The following is a 13,739-nucleotide window of genomic DNA, read 5'->3' as shown; positions in this document are numbered from 1 at the left end:
ATGCACAAAGATTGGGTACCGTGCTCTCCAGAATCTCAGTGGCCAGCTGGATGTCCTCGTGGGTGGACCGCAGGGTGGAAGATACGTCGGAAAGGAGCCCGCACACTTTGGTAGCCCGTTGACCGTCGCAAGCGATGGTTCTGCTGGTGTTGCTCAGCCGATGATGAGCATCTTCCACCAAGTCCTTCAGATCCGTCATCTTCTCCAAGAAAACAGCTTTGGCACCTGGAACCAAGACAATATTTATTTTTATTTATTTATTTTGCCATAACAGTATATATAAGCATAAGCCTGAAAATAACTACATAACATATAAGCATGTAAATGAGTATAAGTATGTAATAACTATATTAATTGGATATAACGAAAGGAATCAATAGGACAGGAACGGTAGGCAAGTTTTGTGCTCTTATGCACGCCCCTTACAGATCTCTTAGGAACGGGGTGAGGTCAATAGTAGACAGTTTTTGGTTGAAGCTTTGGGGATTTTGAGAAGAGACCACAGAGTCAGGTAGTGCGTTCCAAGCATTAACAACTCTGTTACAGAAGTCATATTTTCTGCAATCAAGATTGGAGCGGTTCACATTGAGTTTAAATCTATTGTTAGCTCTTGTATTATTGCGATTGAAGCTGAAGTAGTCTTCAACAGGAAGGACATTGCAATAGATGATTCTATGAGTTAAGCACAGGTCCTGTCGAAGGCGGCAGAGTTCTAAGTTTTCTAAATTTAAGATTTCAAGACTTTTGTTTTGTTTGTTTTTTGTTTTGTTTTGTTTTTTGTTTTTTGTTTTTTTTATTTTTGGCTGAAGAAGAGAGAAACTGATTGGCGAATGTTTGGAAACAAAACATGGGAGATTTGAACCAAGGAGAAATTTCCTGATTAATCAGTTGCCTCCAGAAGTTGTGGGCGCTTCATCATTGGAGGTTTCCCAGAAGAGATTGGACAGCGTTTGTCCGGAAGGCTACGGAATCTTATGCTCAAGCAGGAGGGTCAGACTAGAAGACCTCAAATGTCCCTTCTATCTCTCTTATTCTCTACTCGATACAAATGGTCAGTTGGCTGTACATGCTTATTTGAGAATCTTTTGGGGGAAAAAACCCCACATGATCTTATTTTTGCAAACTATGTGGTCCCATAAAGAGTTTTCTTCCATTTATTTCGTAAAAGTGTAACCCTAGGCATAGCTGTACTTTCTGATGTTTATCTTGCATGAAGATTGGGGGTTGGACTAGAAGACCTCCAAGGTCCCTTCCAACTCTGTTAGTCCGGTATTCCTTGCTTTGCCTCCTTCCTCTAACAACAGACGTGCAAATGCCACACCTAGGTGATTTACAACCTGGAGAAAGTAGAGACAATTAAATTATCCAGAACAAGATAATAAAAGTTCATTTAATGTTTTGGTTTCTACCCTCTTTTTCTAGTCGTCTCTGGAGCCCCAACTCACTTTGTCCGGGAAAAATGGGTGTCTCCTGTTTGTCATAAGGTGATTTTCCTTCCATTATTTTTACCTTCGAACAGGTACGGGCGCTGAAGGTGGTCTCCACGTGGGCTCTCGCCAAACATCGCATGATAATATTCGCCTTTGGATCGGTCACAGCTGGGCTTCTGGAACCAGTCTTCCATTTCGGTCAGTTTGTCCTTCAGTCTGTCTGTCTGCACAAGAAATAAGGCCACATGAGTCCATCTTGGAGAAAGACCTCACCTCACACTAAACGTAACAGAGATGGAAGGGACCTTGGAGGTCTTCTAGTCTGACCTCCTGCTCAACGGGAGACCCCTACCCCAGGGGTCAGCAACTTCTCTTCTCTTCTCTTCTCTTCTCTTCTCTTCTCTTCTCTTCTCTTCTCTTCTCTTCTCTTCTCTTCCCTTCCCTTCCTTTCCCTTCTCTTCCCTCTTCTCTTCTCTTCTCTTCCCTTCCCTTTTCTCTTCCCTTCCCTCTTCACTTTGCTTCCCTCTTCTCTTCTCTTCTCTTCTCTTCTCTTCTCTTCTCTTCTCTTCTCTTCTCTTCTCTTCTCTTCTCTTCTCTTCTCCTCTCCTCTCCTCTCCTCTCCTCTCCTCTCCTCTCCTCTCCTCTCCTCTCCTCTCCCGTGCAGCTAGTCCTCAGTTACTCATTCAGCAACTGTTCAAAGTTAGGATGGCTGAAAGAAAAGGTCTTAGGGCAGATTCCCCCTATTTGTGGCCATCATAGTGTCTGCCAGGCCATGTGGTTGTGATGCTCGGCAACTGACTCTTAATTACGACATCAGTCACTGGATCACCATCTGTGGCCCACCTTGCCAGCTTCTGACGAGCAAAGTCAATGAGAAAAGCCAAATTCACTCCATAACCGCGGCAAGGAAGATCGTTAAAATGAATCAAAACTCGCTGAACAACTGTCGTCATGGCTCAATTCTGGTCATACGTCGAGGACGATCTGTATCTATTTAAGGCTGATTGATTTGCCGTTAAGGGCACCAAAGGGCCGATCAGGAAAGTTGATATTTCAAGACTGATTAAGTGATAACATTCAATTAATCTGACTGAAAGGCTTACCAAATTGGCTGATCAAAGTAGAATCGTACCTCCTCTTTCACAAGGCTGTAGCAGAGGGGACACTCCTGGCATCGCTCGCTTTCCAGGTCAAAGAAGTAGTTCATATCACACTGGTCGCACTTGTTACCCACAAAGCCCTTCTTACACACACAAGTGCTGTTGTCATGGCACTGGAGGGAAACCGAACCAATCTGGGAACAGTTGCAGGCTGGAAAGAAACGAAAATGCATTTTGGGGGGGGGGTCATCATGAAGCCAACCCCTTCAACAGGTACCAAATAAAGGAGACATAACAGAATTAGAAGGGACTTGGAGGTCTTCTAGTCTGACCTCCTATTCAAACAGGAAACCCTCTATACCCTTTCAGATTCTCCAATAAACCTCTTGAAAGCCTCCAGTGTTGGTGCACCTACAACATCTGGTGGCAAGCTGTTCCACTAACTAATTGTCCTCACTGTTAGGAAATTCCTCCTTAGTTCTAGGTTGCTTCTCTCCTTGGTTAGTTTCCATCCATTGCTTCTTGTCCTGCCTTCAGATGCTTTGGAGAATAGCTTGACTCCCTCTTCTTTGGGGCAGCCCCTGAGATATTGGAAGGCTGCTATCATGTCACCCCTGGTCCTTCTTTATCATCCCAGCGCTGGCTCAGATGATCATGGATGGGAAGAGCCTCATCTGAACCTCATTCAGGGGTCCCCAGCCCTCCCCTCCCCCTCTCCCACCAGGGGTCAATGAAGTCCTTTGCGAAGGGAAGTTGATCGTACCTTGGCAACCTTGGGCAGAGAATCCAAAGAACCCAGCCTGGCAATGATTGCACGATAGTCCTATCACGCCGGGATGGCAGGTGCATTGCCCTGTGATGGGGTGGCAGCTGTCGCTCTGGGCTCCCGTCGGGTGGCACTGACAACTTGAGGGTGGGGGAGGAGGAAAGAGAGAGAGAAGAGGACATGTTACGTTTAACGTTAGTCTGATTCTCCTCGGATGGGAACATCCCCAGATGCCAAGTGTTGTCTTTCTTTAGCTGCTTTCTTTAACTGGGCAACTTTAAGAGGTGTGGGCTTTCAACTCCCAGAATTCTCCAGACAGAATGTTTGGATTCAGCACTCAGAATTCCCCATGGACTTGAACTCCCAGAATTCTTCATTCATTCATCCATGGTGGATCATCTCCCAGAATTCCATAGCCAGAATTCATTTCTCTTAGATCAGTGTTCCTCAGCCAAGACGTCTGAACTTCAACCTCTAGAATTCCCCATCTAGCATGCATGGACTTCAACTCCCAGGATTCTTTATTCCAGCATGGCTGGACTTCAATTCCCAGAATTCCCCAGACAGAATGTTTGGATTCAGCACTCAGAATTCCCCATGGACTTCAACTCCCAGAATTCTTCATTCATTCATCCATGATGGATCATCTCCCAGAATTCCATAGTCAGAATTCATTTCTCTTAGATCAGTGTTCCTCAGCCAAGACGTCTGAACTTCAACCTCTAGAATTCCCCATCTAGCATGCATGGACTTCAACTCCCAGAATTCTTTATTCCAGCATGGCTGGACTTCAGTTCCCAGAATTCCCCAGCTAGCGTTCCTTTTCCTCAGCTCAGTGTTCCTCAGCCAAGATGCGTGGACTTCAACTCGCAGAATTCTGCAGCCAATATGTTTGGACCAACCAACTCTCAGAATTCCCACCCAGCATGTTTGGACTTCAACGCCCAGAATTCCTCAGCCAGCATGCTGGCTGGAGAATCCTGGGAGTTGAAGTCCACCCATCTTAAAGTTGCTGAGGTTGAAAACTTTAGAGGACCAAGTCGTAATCCCAATGCATCAAAAACCATCCATTGGAAGGAAGCTGGGTTATGTACCCCACTTCTGCCTTTACTCCCCTTGAGGGAGTAGAAGAAACTTCTCCTCCCTCAATCCCACATGATCCATTACCTTCTGCACCCCACCCCTGGCTGTAGATCAAAATAGCCTTCCAGGCATTGGGTGCACTCTCGTCCGGTTACATTGGGGAGGCAGCGACACTGACCCGAAACTGGATCACAAGTTTTTGGTCCCTGAGTAGAGCCATCAAGGTTACAGTTGCAGGCTAGGAAGAAAGGGAGAGAGAGAGAGAAAGAATGAATGAATGTGAGAAAGAAGGAGAAATAACGTGATGCTGAAATGCAACCAACGGGCTAAAAAAACCTGCATAGTTCAATCAGAATAGGTCCGGAAGGGACCTTGGAGGTCTTCTAGTCCAGCCCCCTGCTCCAGCAGGAAACCCCTATACCATTTCAGGCAAATGGTTGGCCAATTTCTTGTTAAAAGCCTCCAGTAATGGAGCACCCACAACTTCTGGAGGCAAGTCGTTCCACTGATTAATTGTTCTCACTGTTTCTCCTTCGTTCCAGGTTGGATCTCTCCTTGGTTAGCTTCCATCATTTCTTGTCTTGTTATACAGGTAGTCCTCGACCTACGGCCACAATTGAGCCCAGAACTTCAGTTGCTAAGCCAGACAATTGTTAAGTGGGTTGTAATCAGTGGAACCATCTTCAGAAGTTCTGGGAGCCCCATCACTGGAGGTTTTTAAGAAGAGCTTGAATTTGTTCAGGAATGGTCTAGGCTAGAGTCTCCTGCTTGAGTAGGGGGTTGGACTAGAAGACCTCCAAGGTCCCCCTTCCATTTCTGTTATTCTTAGAAACCTTTGGGGTGGTTCTCAGATTTAGCTGAAGGACTCACGTGCACACTTGGTGGCTGGGTTGGCAGCCAAAGGATTTCCATAGAAGCCCTCTTGGCACCGCTCGCAATGCTCCCCTGCGGTGTTGTACAAGCAGCGTAGACAACGGCCGGTGAGCGCGTCACAATTGCCCACTGCGTTGGGGTCCGTGTTGCCATGGCAATCGCAGCTGCTGCAAGGGCGCAGCGATCCGTTTCTTCCCAAGGGATCCCCGAAGAAGCCATCATCGCATAATTCACACAGGCGACCTGAGAAACGCAAATGGAACATTTTCCATGATAATTGAGGATGATGGCGGTAATAATAATAATGATGATGAATTAGGATATTTTATTGGCCAGGTGTGATTAGACCCACAAGGGACTTGTCTCCGGTGCAGAAGCTCTCAGTGTACGTGCTGTTGTGGCCCGCCGGTGGTCAGCGGAGCTGGCAGCAGAGTCGGAAAGTGAGGAGGTTGGGGAGGAACAGGGGCCAGTCCTGGGGGCTGGGGAAAGCTCGGACGAGGGCTCTGCGTCAGAGGCAGAGAGGGAGCTAGACAGGAGTGAGGCAGAGGAACAGCTGGAGCCCGTTCCCAGTGTGTGCATGCGCAGAGCTGCCAGAAGACAAGAACAACTCAGAAAGCAGGGTCGACTCGGGAGTAAAGCCACACCTTGGAGGTGATTGGCCCCTCCCATAGGAAACAAAAGAGGAGCGAAAGGGGAGGGGGCTTTTGCAGGAAACAATCCGTTCGTTCCGTGACTCTGAGAGACTCTGTGCCAGGTTTCGCCTTGTACTGCGGTTGGAAACAAGTTACGTGGCAGCTTGCCAAACGAGATAAGGTCTGTGTTGATAGATATTCCTTTGCAAAACTGTTTGGACCAACTTTGCTGACTGTGAATGAAAGGAATTCACAGTCGTGTAAATAAAAGAGGTTCCTCCTGCTTGTTAAGGAACAGAGTAATAATAATCAGAATAACAACTGATTCATAGACCGGGATTCTCTATGCACGGTCACTCATGCCCTCGTCACTTCCCGCCTGGACTACTGTAACACTCTCTACATGGGGCTCCCCTTGAAGAGCACCCGGAGGCTCCAACTGGTCCAGAATGCGGCTGCGCGGGTAATAGAGGGAGCTACTCGTGGCTCCCATATAACACCTCTCCTGCACAAGCTGCACTGGTTGCCGGTGGTCTTCCGGGTGCAATTCAAGGTGTTGTTTACCACCTTTAAAGCGCTCCATGGCATAGGACCGGGCTATTTACGGGACCACCTGCTGCCACTGATACCCTCCCACCGACCTGTGCACTCCCATAGGGAGGGTCTCCTCAGGGTGCCGTCAGCCAAACAATGTCGGCTGGAGAACCCCAGGGGGAGAGCCTTCTCTGTGGGAGCACCTACCCTCTGGAATGAGCTTCCTCTGGGGTTACGATTACTCTCCGACCTCCGGACCTTCCGCCGTGAACTCAAGACTTTTCTGTTTTACCGCACAGGGCTGGTCTAATACACTGCCGTTTTTAATTGGGGTTTTTATTATTTCTCTATTATAGTTTTTTAAATGGGGTTAGCCAAATTGAATAAGATGTTTAAAATGTTTTTTTAATTCTATTTATAAAACTGTTTTTATGTTGGCTGTAAACCGCCCTGAGTCCTTCGGGAGAAGGGCGGTATAAAAACCAAATAAATAAATAAATAAAATAAAATAAATAACAATAGCAACAGCACTTAAACTTATATACCACTTTATCTGGTGAGCTTTGTGTTTGGGTCAGTGTTGTTTGCCCTTTTGAGGCTGGGGGTTGGATGCCCGGCTGCGGGGTCACTTACCTCTCTGTGCCGAGGGACAATGCGTGCAGACCACTTCTTCGCTGTCCAGCATGGTTGCGCAAGGCCCTTGCCCCGGACACGGGCAAGATCGGCAGTCATCAGGCTGCCCAAGAAAAGGGTTGCCGTAGAACCCCACAATGCATCGCTCACAAGCAGGTCCTTCGGTGTTGTGCAGACATTGGCAGATGCCTGTGGAAGGAGGAGGGGGAGCAGGGGAGGGGCAGAGACTTTATGGGTTTTTTCCTTCGAAGACGAAGACACTGAAGCTGAAGAAGCTCCTTGGAGGAGAAGTGAAATGTCTTCAAAGAAAACCCAGAAAGTCCAGTCCCCCCAAAAAATCACCTTTGGGATAAAGAGGGGACGGAACCGAAACTTTACGCTCACCCGAATTAGGATCGCAGCTCCCGTGCTGGTTGCAGGTACAAGGCACGCAACTTGCAAACGGCCCGCCCCAAGCCATCTCCCGTTTGTAACCCGGAGCGCAAAACTCGCAAAATCGGCCTTGGTACCCCTGCGGGCAGAGGCATTCTTCAACCCACGGAGCCTGCTGGGAGAAACCCGGACGAGCAGAGACCAGTCGCACCTCCTTTAGCGCAATTCTGCCTGTGGAGGAAGAAACGCAGGTTTTACAGTGAGAATGAAAATCCGCCTGCCTCCTCTTCTCTTCTCTCCTCTCCTCTCCTCTCCTCTCCTCTCCTCTCCTCTCCTCTCCTCTCCTCTTCTCTTCTATTTCATTCCTAATTTCTTTTCTTTTTTTCTTTTCAATTCTATTCTTCATTCCAATATTATTCTATTCTATTCTATTCTATTCTATTCTATTCTATTCTATTCTATTCTATTCTATTCTATTCTATTCTACTCTACTCTACTCTACTCCACTCCATATGCTATTCTATTCTATTCTATTCTATTCTATTCTATTCTATTCTACTCTACTCTACTCTACTCTACTCTACTCTACTCTACTCTACTCTACTCTACTCTACTCTACTCCATATTCTATTCTATTCTATTCTATTCTATTCTATTCTATTCTATTCTATTCTATTCTATTCTATTCTATTCTACTCTACTCCATATTCTATTCTATTCTATTCTATTCTACTCTACTCTACTCTACTCTACTCCATATTCTATTCTATTCTATTCTATTCTATTCTATTCTATTCTATTCTATTCTATTCTATTCTACTCTACCCTACCCTACCCCACTCCACTCCACTCCACTCCACTCCACTCCACTCCACTCCACTCCACTCCACTCCACTCCACATTCTATTCTATTCTATTCTATTCTATTCTATTCTATTCTATTCTACTCTACTCTACTCCATATTCTATTCTATTCTATTCTATTCTATTCTATTCTATTCTATTCTATTCTACCCTACCCTACCCCACTCCACTCCACTCCACTCCACTCCACTCCACTCCACTCCACATTCTATTCTATTCTATTCTATTCTATTCTATTCTATTCTATTCTATTCTACTATTCTATTAAGAGGTAACTGCTGTGACCAAGTTTCATTCTTCTCCCTGAAACTAATGAGGAATTAACCTTCTTCTGCGGTTCCGCTTACCCGATCTGGGTTTACTTTCAACTTGGATCCGAAGCGTCGTCAGATTGGAAAGGAGCCGCTGAAACTGGAAAGGCGACAGAACCGAGTCCATGGCCTCTTCTGCCTCGTGCAACCTGCGACAAACCGACCCAGGAACTGCAATCAAACAAAACTTGCAGAAAAGCCACCTGAAGGATTAACAGGTCCTTGTTCAGTCTAGGTGGGTTGTTGTTGTTTTTTAATAAAAATCTTTAATCCCCCCGTCTGCTTGAAACCCCGACCCTTGCTGTTCTCCAGATATTTGTAACTTTCCACAAAGAAAGGGATGTAGCATTGATCAGCCCATCCTGCTGTTTGCCAGCAGCGGTTAGAGTTAATTGAACAACATCAAAAGGTATTGCAGCACCCGGCGTGGTTATTACTTTGTTAAAAATAAAATAAAATAAGGGGCCTTATTTGAGTTTGTGGCGTGTTACACATTTACAGGTCTGTTAAGTTGAGGCCCTTCGTAGTCCGGCATTTTGGTGCTCAGAGGGGTTGACTAGATGCCTCTGGGGTGCTCAGAAGCAACAAATGGAGTCCCACCTTACTCCAAGGCTACCGCCTTCAAGACTAAGAGCCTTAATAAGACCTGTTCTCCAGGCATCTTCCAAAACGACAGGCGGTCCTACGACCACAATTAAGCCCAAAAATTTCCACTGCTAAGCGAGACAGTTCTTAAGCCAGTTTTTCTCCATCTCTTGCCACGGTTGTTAAGTGAATCATGGCGGCTGTTAAGTCAGTCACATGGTTTGTTAAGTGCATCCGGCTTCTTCCCAATTGAGTTTGCTCATCAGAAGGTCACAAAAGGGGGATTACGTGACCCCGAGACACTGCAACCGTCATAAGTACATGCCAGTTGCCAAGCTTTCGAATTTGGATCATGTGATCATGGGGAGGCCGCAATGGTGATGGGATTAATGGTCGCGATTCACTTTTTGTCAGCACCGTTGCAATTTTGAATGGTCACTAAACAAACGGTTGCACGTCAAGGACTACCTGTTAGCAGTTTTGCAGCTGAGAAGTCTAAGGAAATCTTTGGCAGACTTCTCATCTAACCATCTAATTCTAGCCTCCTTTCAACCCAGAATTATCCCCATTTTAAGAGCTATGTTTTCAGCTAATTCTATTTTTATTTTCTTCTTCCCTCCCCATCTCCCCTCCTGTTCTGACCTAGGCTTCCTGAGACAGTAACACTCACATGCTTAGTCCCAAAAACCCTCTTTTTATTTCAACCGCTGTGAATTATTTTCATCCGCAACCTGTAATGAGTCACAAATAGTTTGTAAAGAGTCCAACAGAAGTCTGTTGGGATAAGGCCGATAAGCACCCACCTTTATCTCCCTTGACACGCTGCCAAAGACCTAACTGGCAATTAGCTTTGCAAGGCCACACGGAGCACAGAGTCAAAACGGAGCTTCAGAATTTAAACTGACTAGAACGAACAAAGCTGCTTCCTGCAAAAGCTCCTTTATGTCTTATGGGAGGGGCCAATCATCTCCAAGCCTTACTCCCGAGTTGTCCCTTTTGTCTTAACTGTTCTTGCCTTCTGGCAGCTCTGCGCATGTGATCACTGGGAACAGTTTCCCCCTGTTCCTCTGCCTCACTGACATCCGACTCTGGAGGCTCCGGAGGCAGCACATAACTCCCAGATGGCCCTGGCCCCGTCTCTGCCTCCAATGCAGAGCCCTCGTCCGAGCCTTCCACAGACTCCAGGACTGGCCCATGTTCCTCCCCAGCCTCATCACAGTCCGACTCCGCTGCCAGCTCCGCAGGCCGCCGGCGGACCACAACACCTTCCTTTGCTGTGTCTCTCAGCCTATAACCCTGAATGTAGCGATGGTTTCTACAAGTCATTTTATCGGCTGTTTTAAAGAGCTGTTTAGTATGCACAAAAACACTTCCATTTAGGCATGGCAAAACTCAGTTTTAAAACCCCAGAACAATGAACACCCCTCATTAGGTTTTCTCCGATCTAGAATAATCTGGAATAATTGCCATCAGCTATTTATAGCTTTAATGGGATAGCGTAGCTACATCTATGGTGTTTTCCTGAATGAAGAATTGCAACGGCAAAACAACACAATTTATCTTTCCAACCAAGCTGAGAATCCAAGCGGGCTGATACCTGAAGGACACGATCCGTTCTTTGCATGGAATTTCGTTCCCCTTTTCTTCCGGGTTCTCGTGCCTCGCTGTTAAAAAGACCCCGTTGCCTTCCAAAATTAACTGGATGGAAGGAGAAGACACATCCGTTGTGTTGTCTCCGAAGTGAAGGACTGCCGAGAGCAGCTGGCCGTAGCTAAAACGCTGATCGCCTAGGAATTTCTCTAAGGGGAATGGAGAGCCAAGCCGAGAGCAGAGAGGAAAGAATTAAAGATCGCCGGAAATTAAAGGTAGTGCTTGACTTAAAAAACCACAACTGAGCCCAAAAATTTATGTTGCTAAACGAGATAACAACAGCGAGAACAGTCACTTGTGTGAGATGGTGTAGTTTCTCCTGCTTGAGCAGGGGGCTGGACTAGAAGACCTCCAGGGTCCCTTCCAACTCTGTTATTCTATTCTGTTCTGTTCTGTTCTGTTCTGTTCTGTTCTATTCTATTCTATTCTATTTCCTGTTCTATTTTCTATGCTATGCTATTCTATCCTATTCACTTCTCTTCTCTTCTCTTCTCTTCTCTTCTCTTCTCTTCTCTTCTCTTCTCTTCTCTTCTACTCTACTCTATTCTATTCTATTTTCTGTTCTATTTTCTATTCTATTCTATTCTATTCTATCCTATCCTATCCTATCCTATCCTATCCTATCCTATCCTATCCTATCCGCTTCTCTTCTCTTCTCTTCTCTTCTCTTCTCTTCTCTTCTCTTCCCTTCCCTTCCCTTCCCTTCCCTTCCCTTCTCTGTTCTATTCTATTCTATTCTATTCTATTCTATTCTATTCTATTCTATTCTATTCTATTCTATTCTATTCTATTCTATTCTATTCTATTCCATTCCATAGTGAATTTGGCCCCATTCTACAACCTTTCTTGCCACAGTTGTTAAGTGAATCCCGGCAATTGTTTGGTTAGCAACATGGTCGTTGAGTGAACCTGGCTTCCCCCTTAACTTTGCTCGTCGAAAGGGGATCACGTGGGCCAACGCGACCTTCATAAATGCGAGTCAGTTGAAGAAGCATCCGAATTTGGATGCACAAGACCAGAGGGATGCTGCAAAGGTCGTATATGTGAAAAACGGTTGTCAGTCACTTCGTTGTAACTTCAAATGGTCATTAAATGAAGTGCTGCATACAGGTAGCCAGCCCTGGACTGCCCTAGTCAAGGGCTACCTGTATGAATCGCATCCAACCGTGCCTGCTGGTTTAGCAAGGAGCTGTTCTACCTGGTGCCTTGAACCCGGTCACCTCCTGTTCATTTTGGTCTACGAAGATGACGTCCCCATCCCAATGTAGTAAAATCTCTCCCCCATCTGAGTTTCCTGCTGCCCAGCCATCAAACCCTGGATTTAAAAAAAAAAAAAAAACGGAGAAAGAAATTACAGCATGATCACATTCATCTAGTCTAAACCGATCCTTAGCATCCTTACTCATGGAGAGCCGAAAAGATTGCATCTTTAATTACATGTCCCTGAAAGACTGCAACTCTTTTTTACTTTTTTACTTTAAAAAAAAAAAATACAATTATCCTCGTGCTTTGAAAACGTTGCCCTTAAGTGGCCAAGCAGAAATAGGTTGAATTTTCCATGCTAAACAGAGGCAAAGGTTAATTCTGCTACAGACCCAAGAACGCATTAAAATTAATGTGGCAATTCACATTCCATTTTAAATATAATCAGGATGGATTTTAATACGGTGGCGTTTCACACTCTGTCTGTGCACACACCCACGCAGAAGGGTTTTCTGTTTGTTTTTAAAGACAAAGCTACGTGGCCTCACTTATACAAAGCTATTTTGAAACAAAAACATGAATGATCCAAATGTATTAGGATTCTGCAAAGAGTAATTGGCCCAAATGTTTTTCACAGCAGAGCACAGCTTTTAATAGTTCAGATAATAGATCTTTTGGGGACCTTCAACTGAATGAAAGGTTTCCCAGGGACAGTCTGATGTGTGATGTGAAATTTCGTCCAAATGCTCCACAGAGAACATCTGGGACAGTTGTGTCCCAGCCTCGGATTTCTTTGATCTAATTGCTTTTCCAGCTTTTCCACCTGTTCCTTAAGATTGTTCCCGGTGGATGGATGGATAGATGGATGGGTGGGTGGAAGGATGGATGAATGGATGGATGGTTGGATGATCGGATGTATGGATAGATATATGGTAGACAGACAGACAGATACACTGACACAGATAGATGATAGATAGATAGATAAATAGATAGATAGATAGATAGATAGATAGATAGATAGATAGATAGATAGATAGAGACAGATAGATAGACAGATAGATAGACAGACAGACAGACAGACAGGGTAGATGATAGATAGATAGATTGATAGATCAATAAATGATGGATGATAGATAGATAGATAAATAGATGGATGGATAGATGGATGGATGGATGATGGATGATAGATAGATAGATAGATAGATAGATAGATAGATAGATAGATAGATAGATAGATAGATAGATGGATGGATGGATAGATATATAGATATATAGATAGATAGATAGATAGATAGATAGATAGATAGATGATGGATGATAGATAGATAGATAGATAGATAGATAGATAGATAGATAGATGGATGATGGATGATAGAAAGATAGATAGATAGATAAATAGATGGATGGATAGATGGATGGATGGATGATGGATGATAGATAGATAGATAGATGATAGATGAATAGATAGATGATGGATGATAGATAGATAGATAGATAGATAAATAGATGGATGGATAGATGGATGGATGGATGATGATGATGATAGATAGATAGATAGATAGATAGATAGATAGATAGATGATGGATGATAGAAAGATAGATAAATAGATGGATGGATAGATGGATGGATGGATGATGGATGATGGATGATAGATAGATAGATAGATAGATAGATGATGATGATGGATAGACAGATAGATAGA

At 44.8% G+C, this 13,739-nt stretch overlaps 1 protein-coding gene across 2 annotated transcripts in view; it reads right to left on the bottom strand.

Moving 5' to 3' along the window:
• Positions 1-13,739, bottom strand: part of LAMC3 (laminin subunit gamma 3) — a 51,098-nt gene that overhangs the window by 17,862 nt on the left and 19,497 nt on the right. For both annotated transcript variants that reach the window (XM_058159651.1, XM_058159652.1), the window contains exons 9-19: positions 12,032-12,148; positions 10,781-10,982; positions 8,635-8,747; positions 7,436-7,654; positions 7,052-7,240; positions 5,250-5,495; positions 4,464-4,617; positions 3,294-3,436; positions 2,563-2,741; positions 1,510-1,654; positions 20-225 (exon numbers count right to left, since the gene is read on the bottom strand). In XM_058159651.1, the coding sequence (XP_058015634.1) occupies positions 20-225; positions 1,510-1,654; positions 2,563-2,741; positions 3,294-3,436; positions 4,464-4,617; positions 5,250-5,495; positions 7,052-7,240; positions 7,436-7,654; positions 8,635-8,747; positions 10,781-10,982; positions 12,032-12,148 (1,913 nt within the window). The remainder of the gene's footprint in view (positions 1-19; positions 226-1,509; positions 1,655-2,562; positions 2,742-3,293; positions 3,437-4,463; positions 4,618-5,249; positions 5,496-7,051; positions 7,241-7,435; positions 7,655-8,634; positions 8,748-10,780; positions 10,983-12,031; positions 12,149-13,739) is intronic.

The sequence above is a fragment of the Ahaetulla prasina genome, chromosome 16, assembly GCF_028640845.1.
Source record: "Ahaetulla prasina isolate Xishuangbanna chromosome 16, ASM2864084v1, whole genome shotgun sequence".
NCBI classification, from domain to species: Eukaryota; Metazoa; Chordata; class Lepidosauria; order Squamata; family Colubridae; genus Ahaetulla; species Ahaetulla prasina.
This window is presented reverse-complemented; position numbering and strand designations above follow the sequence as displayed.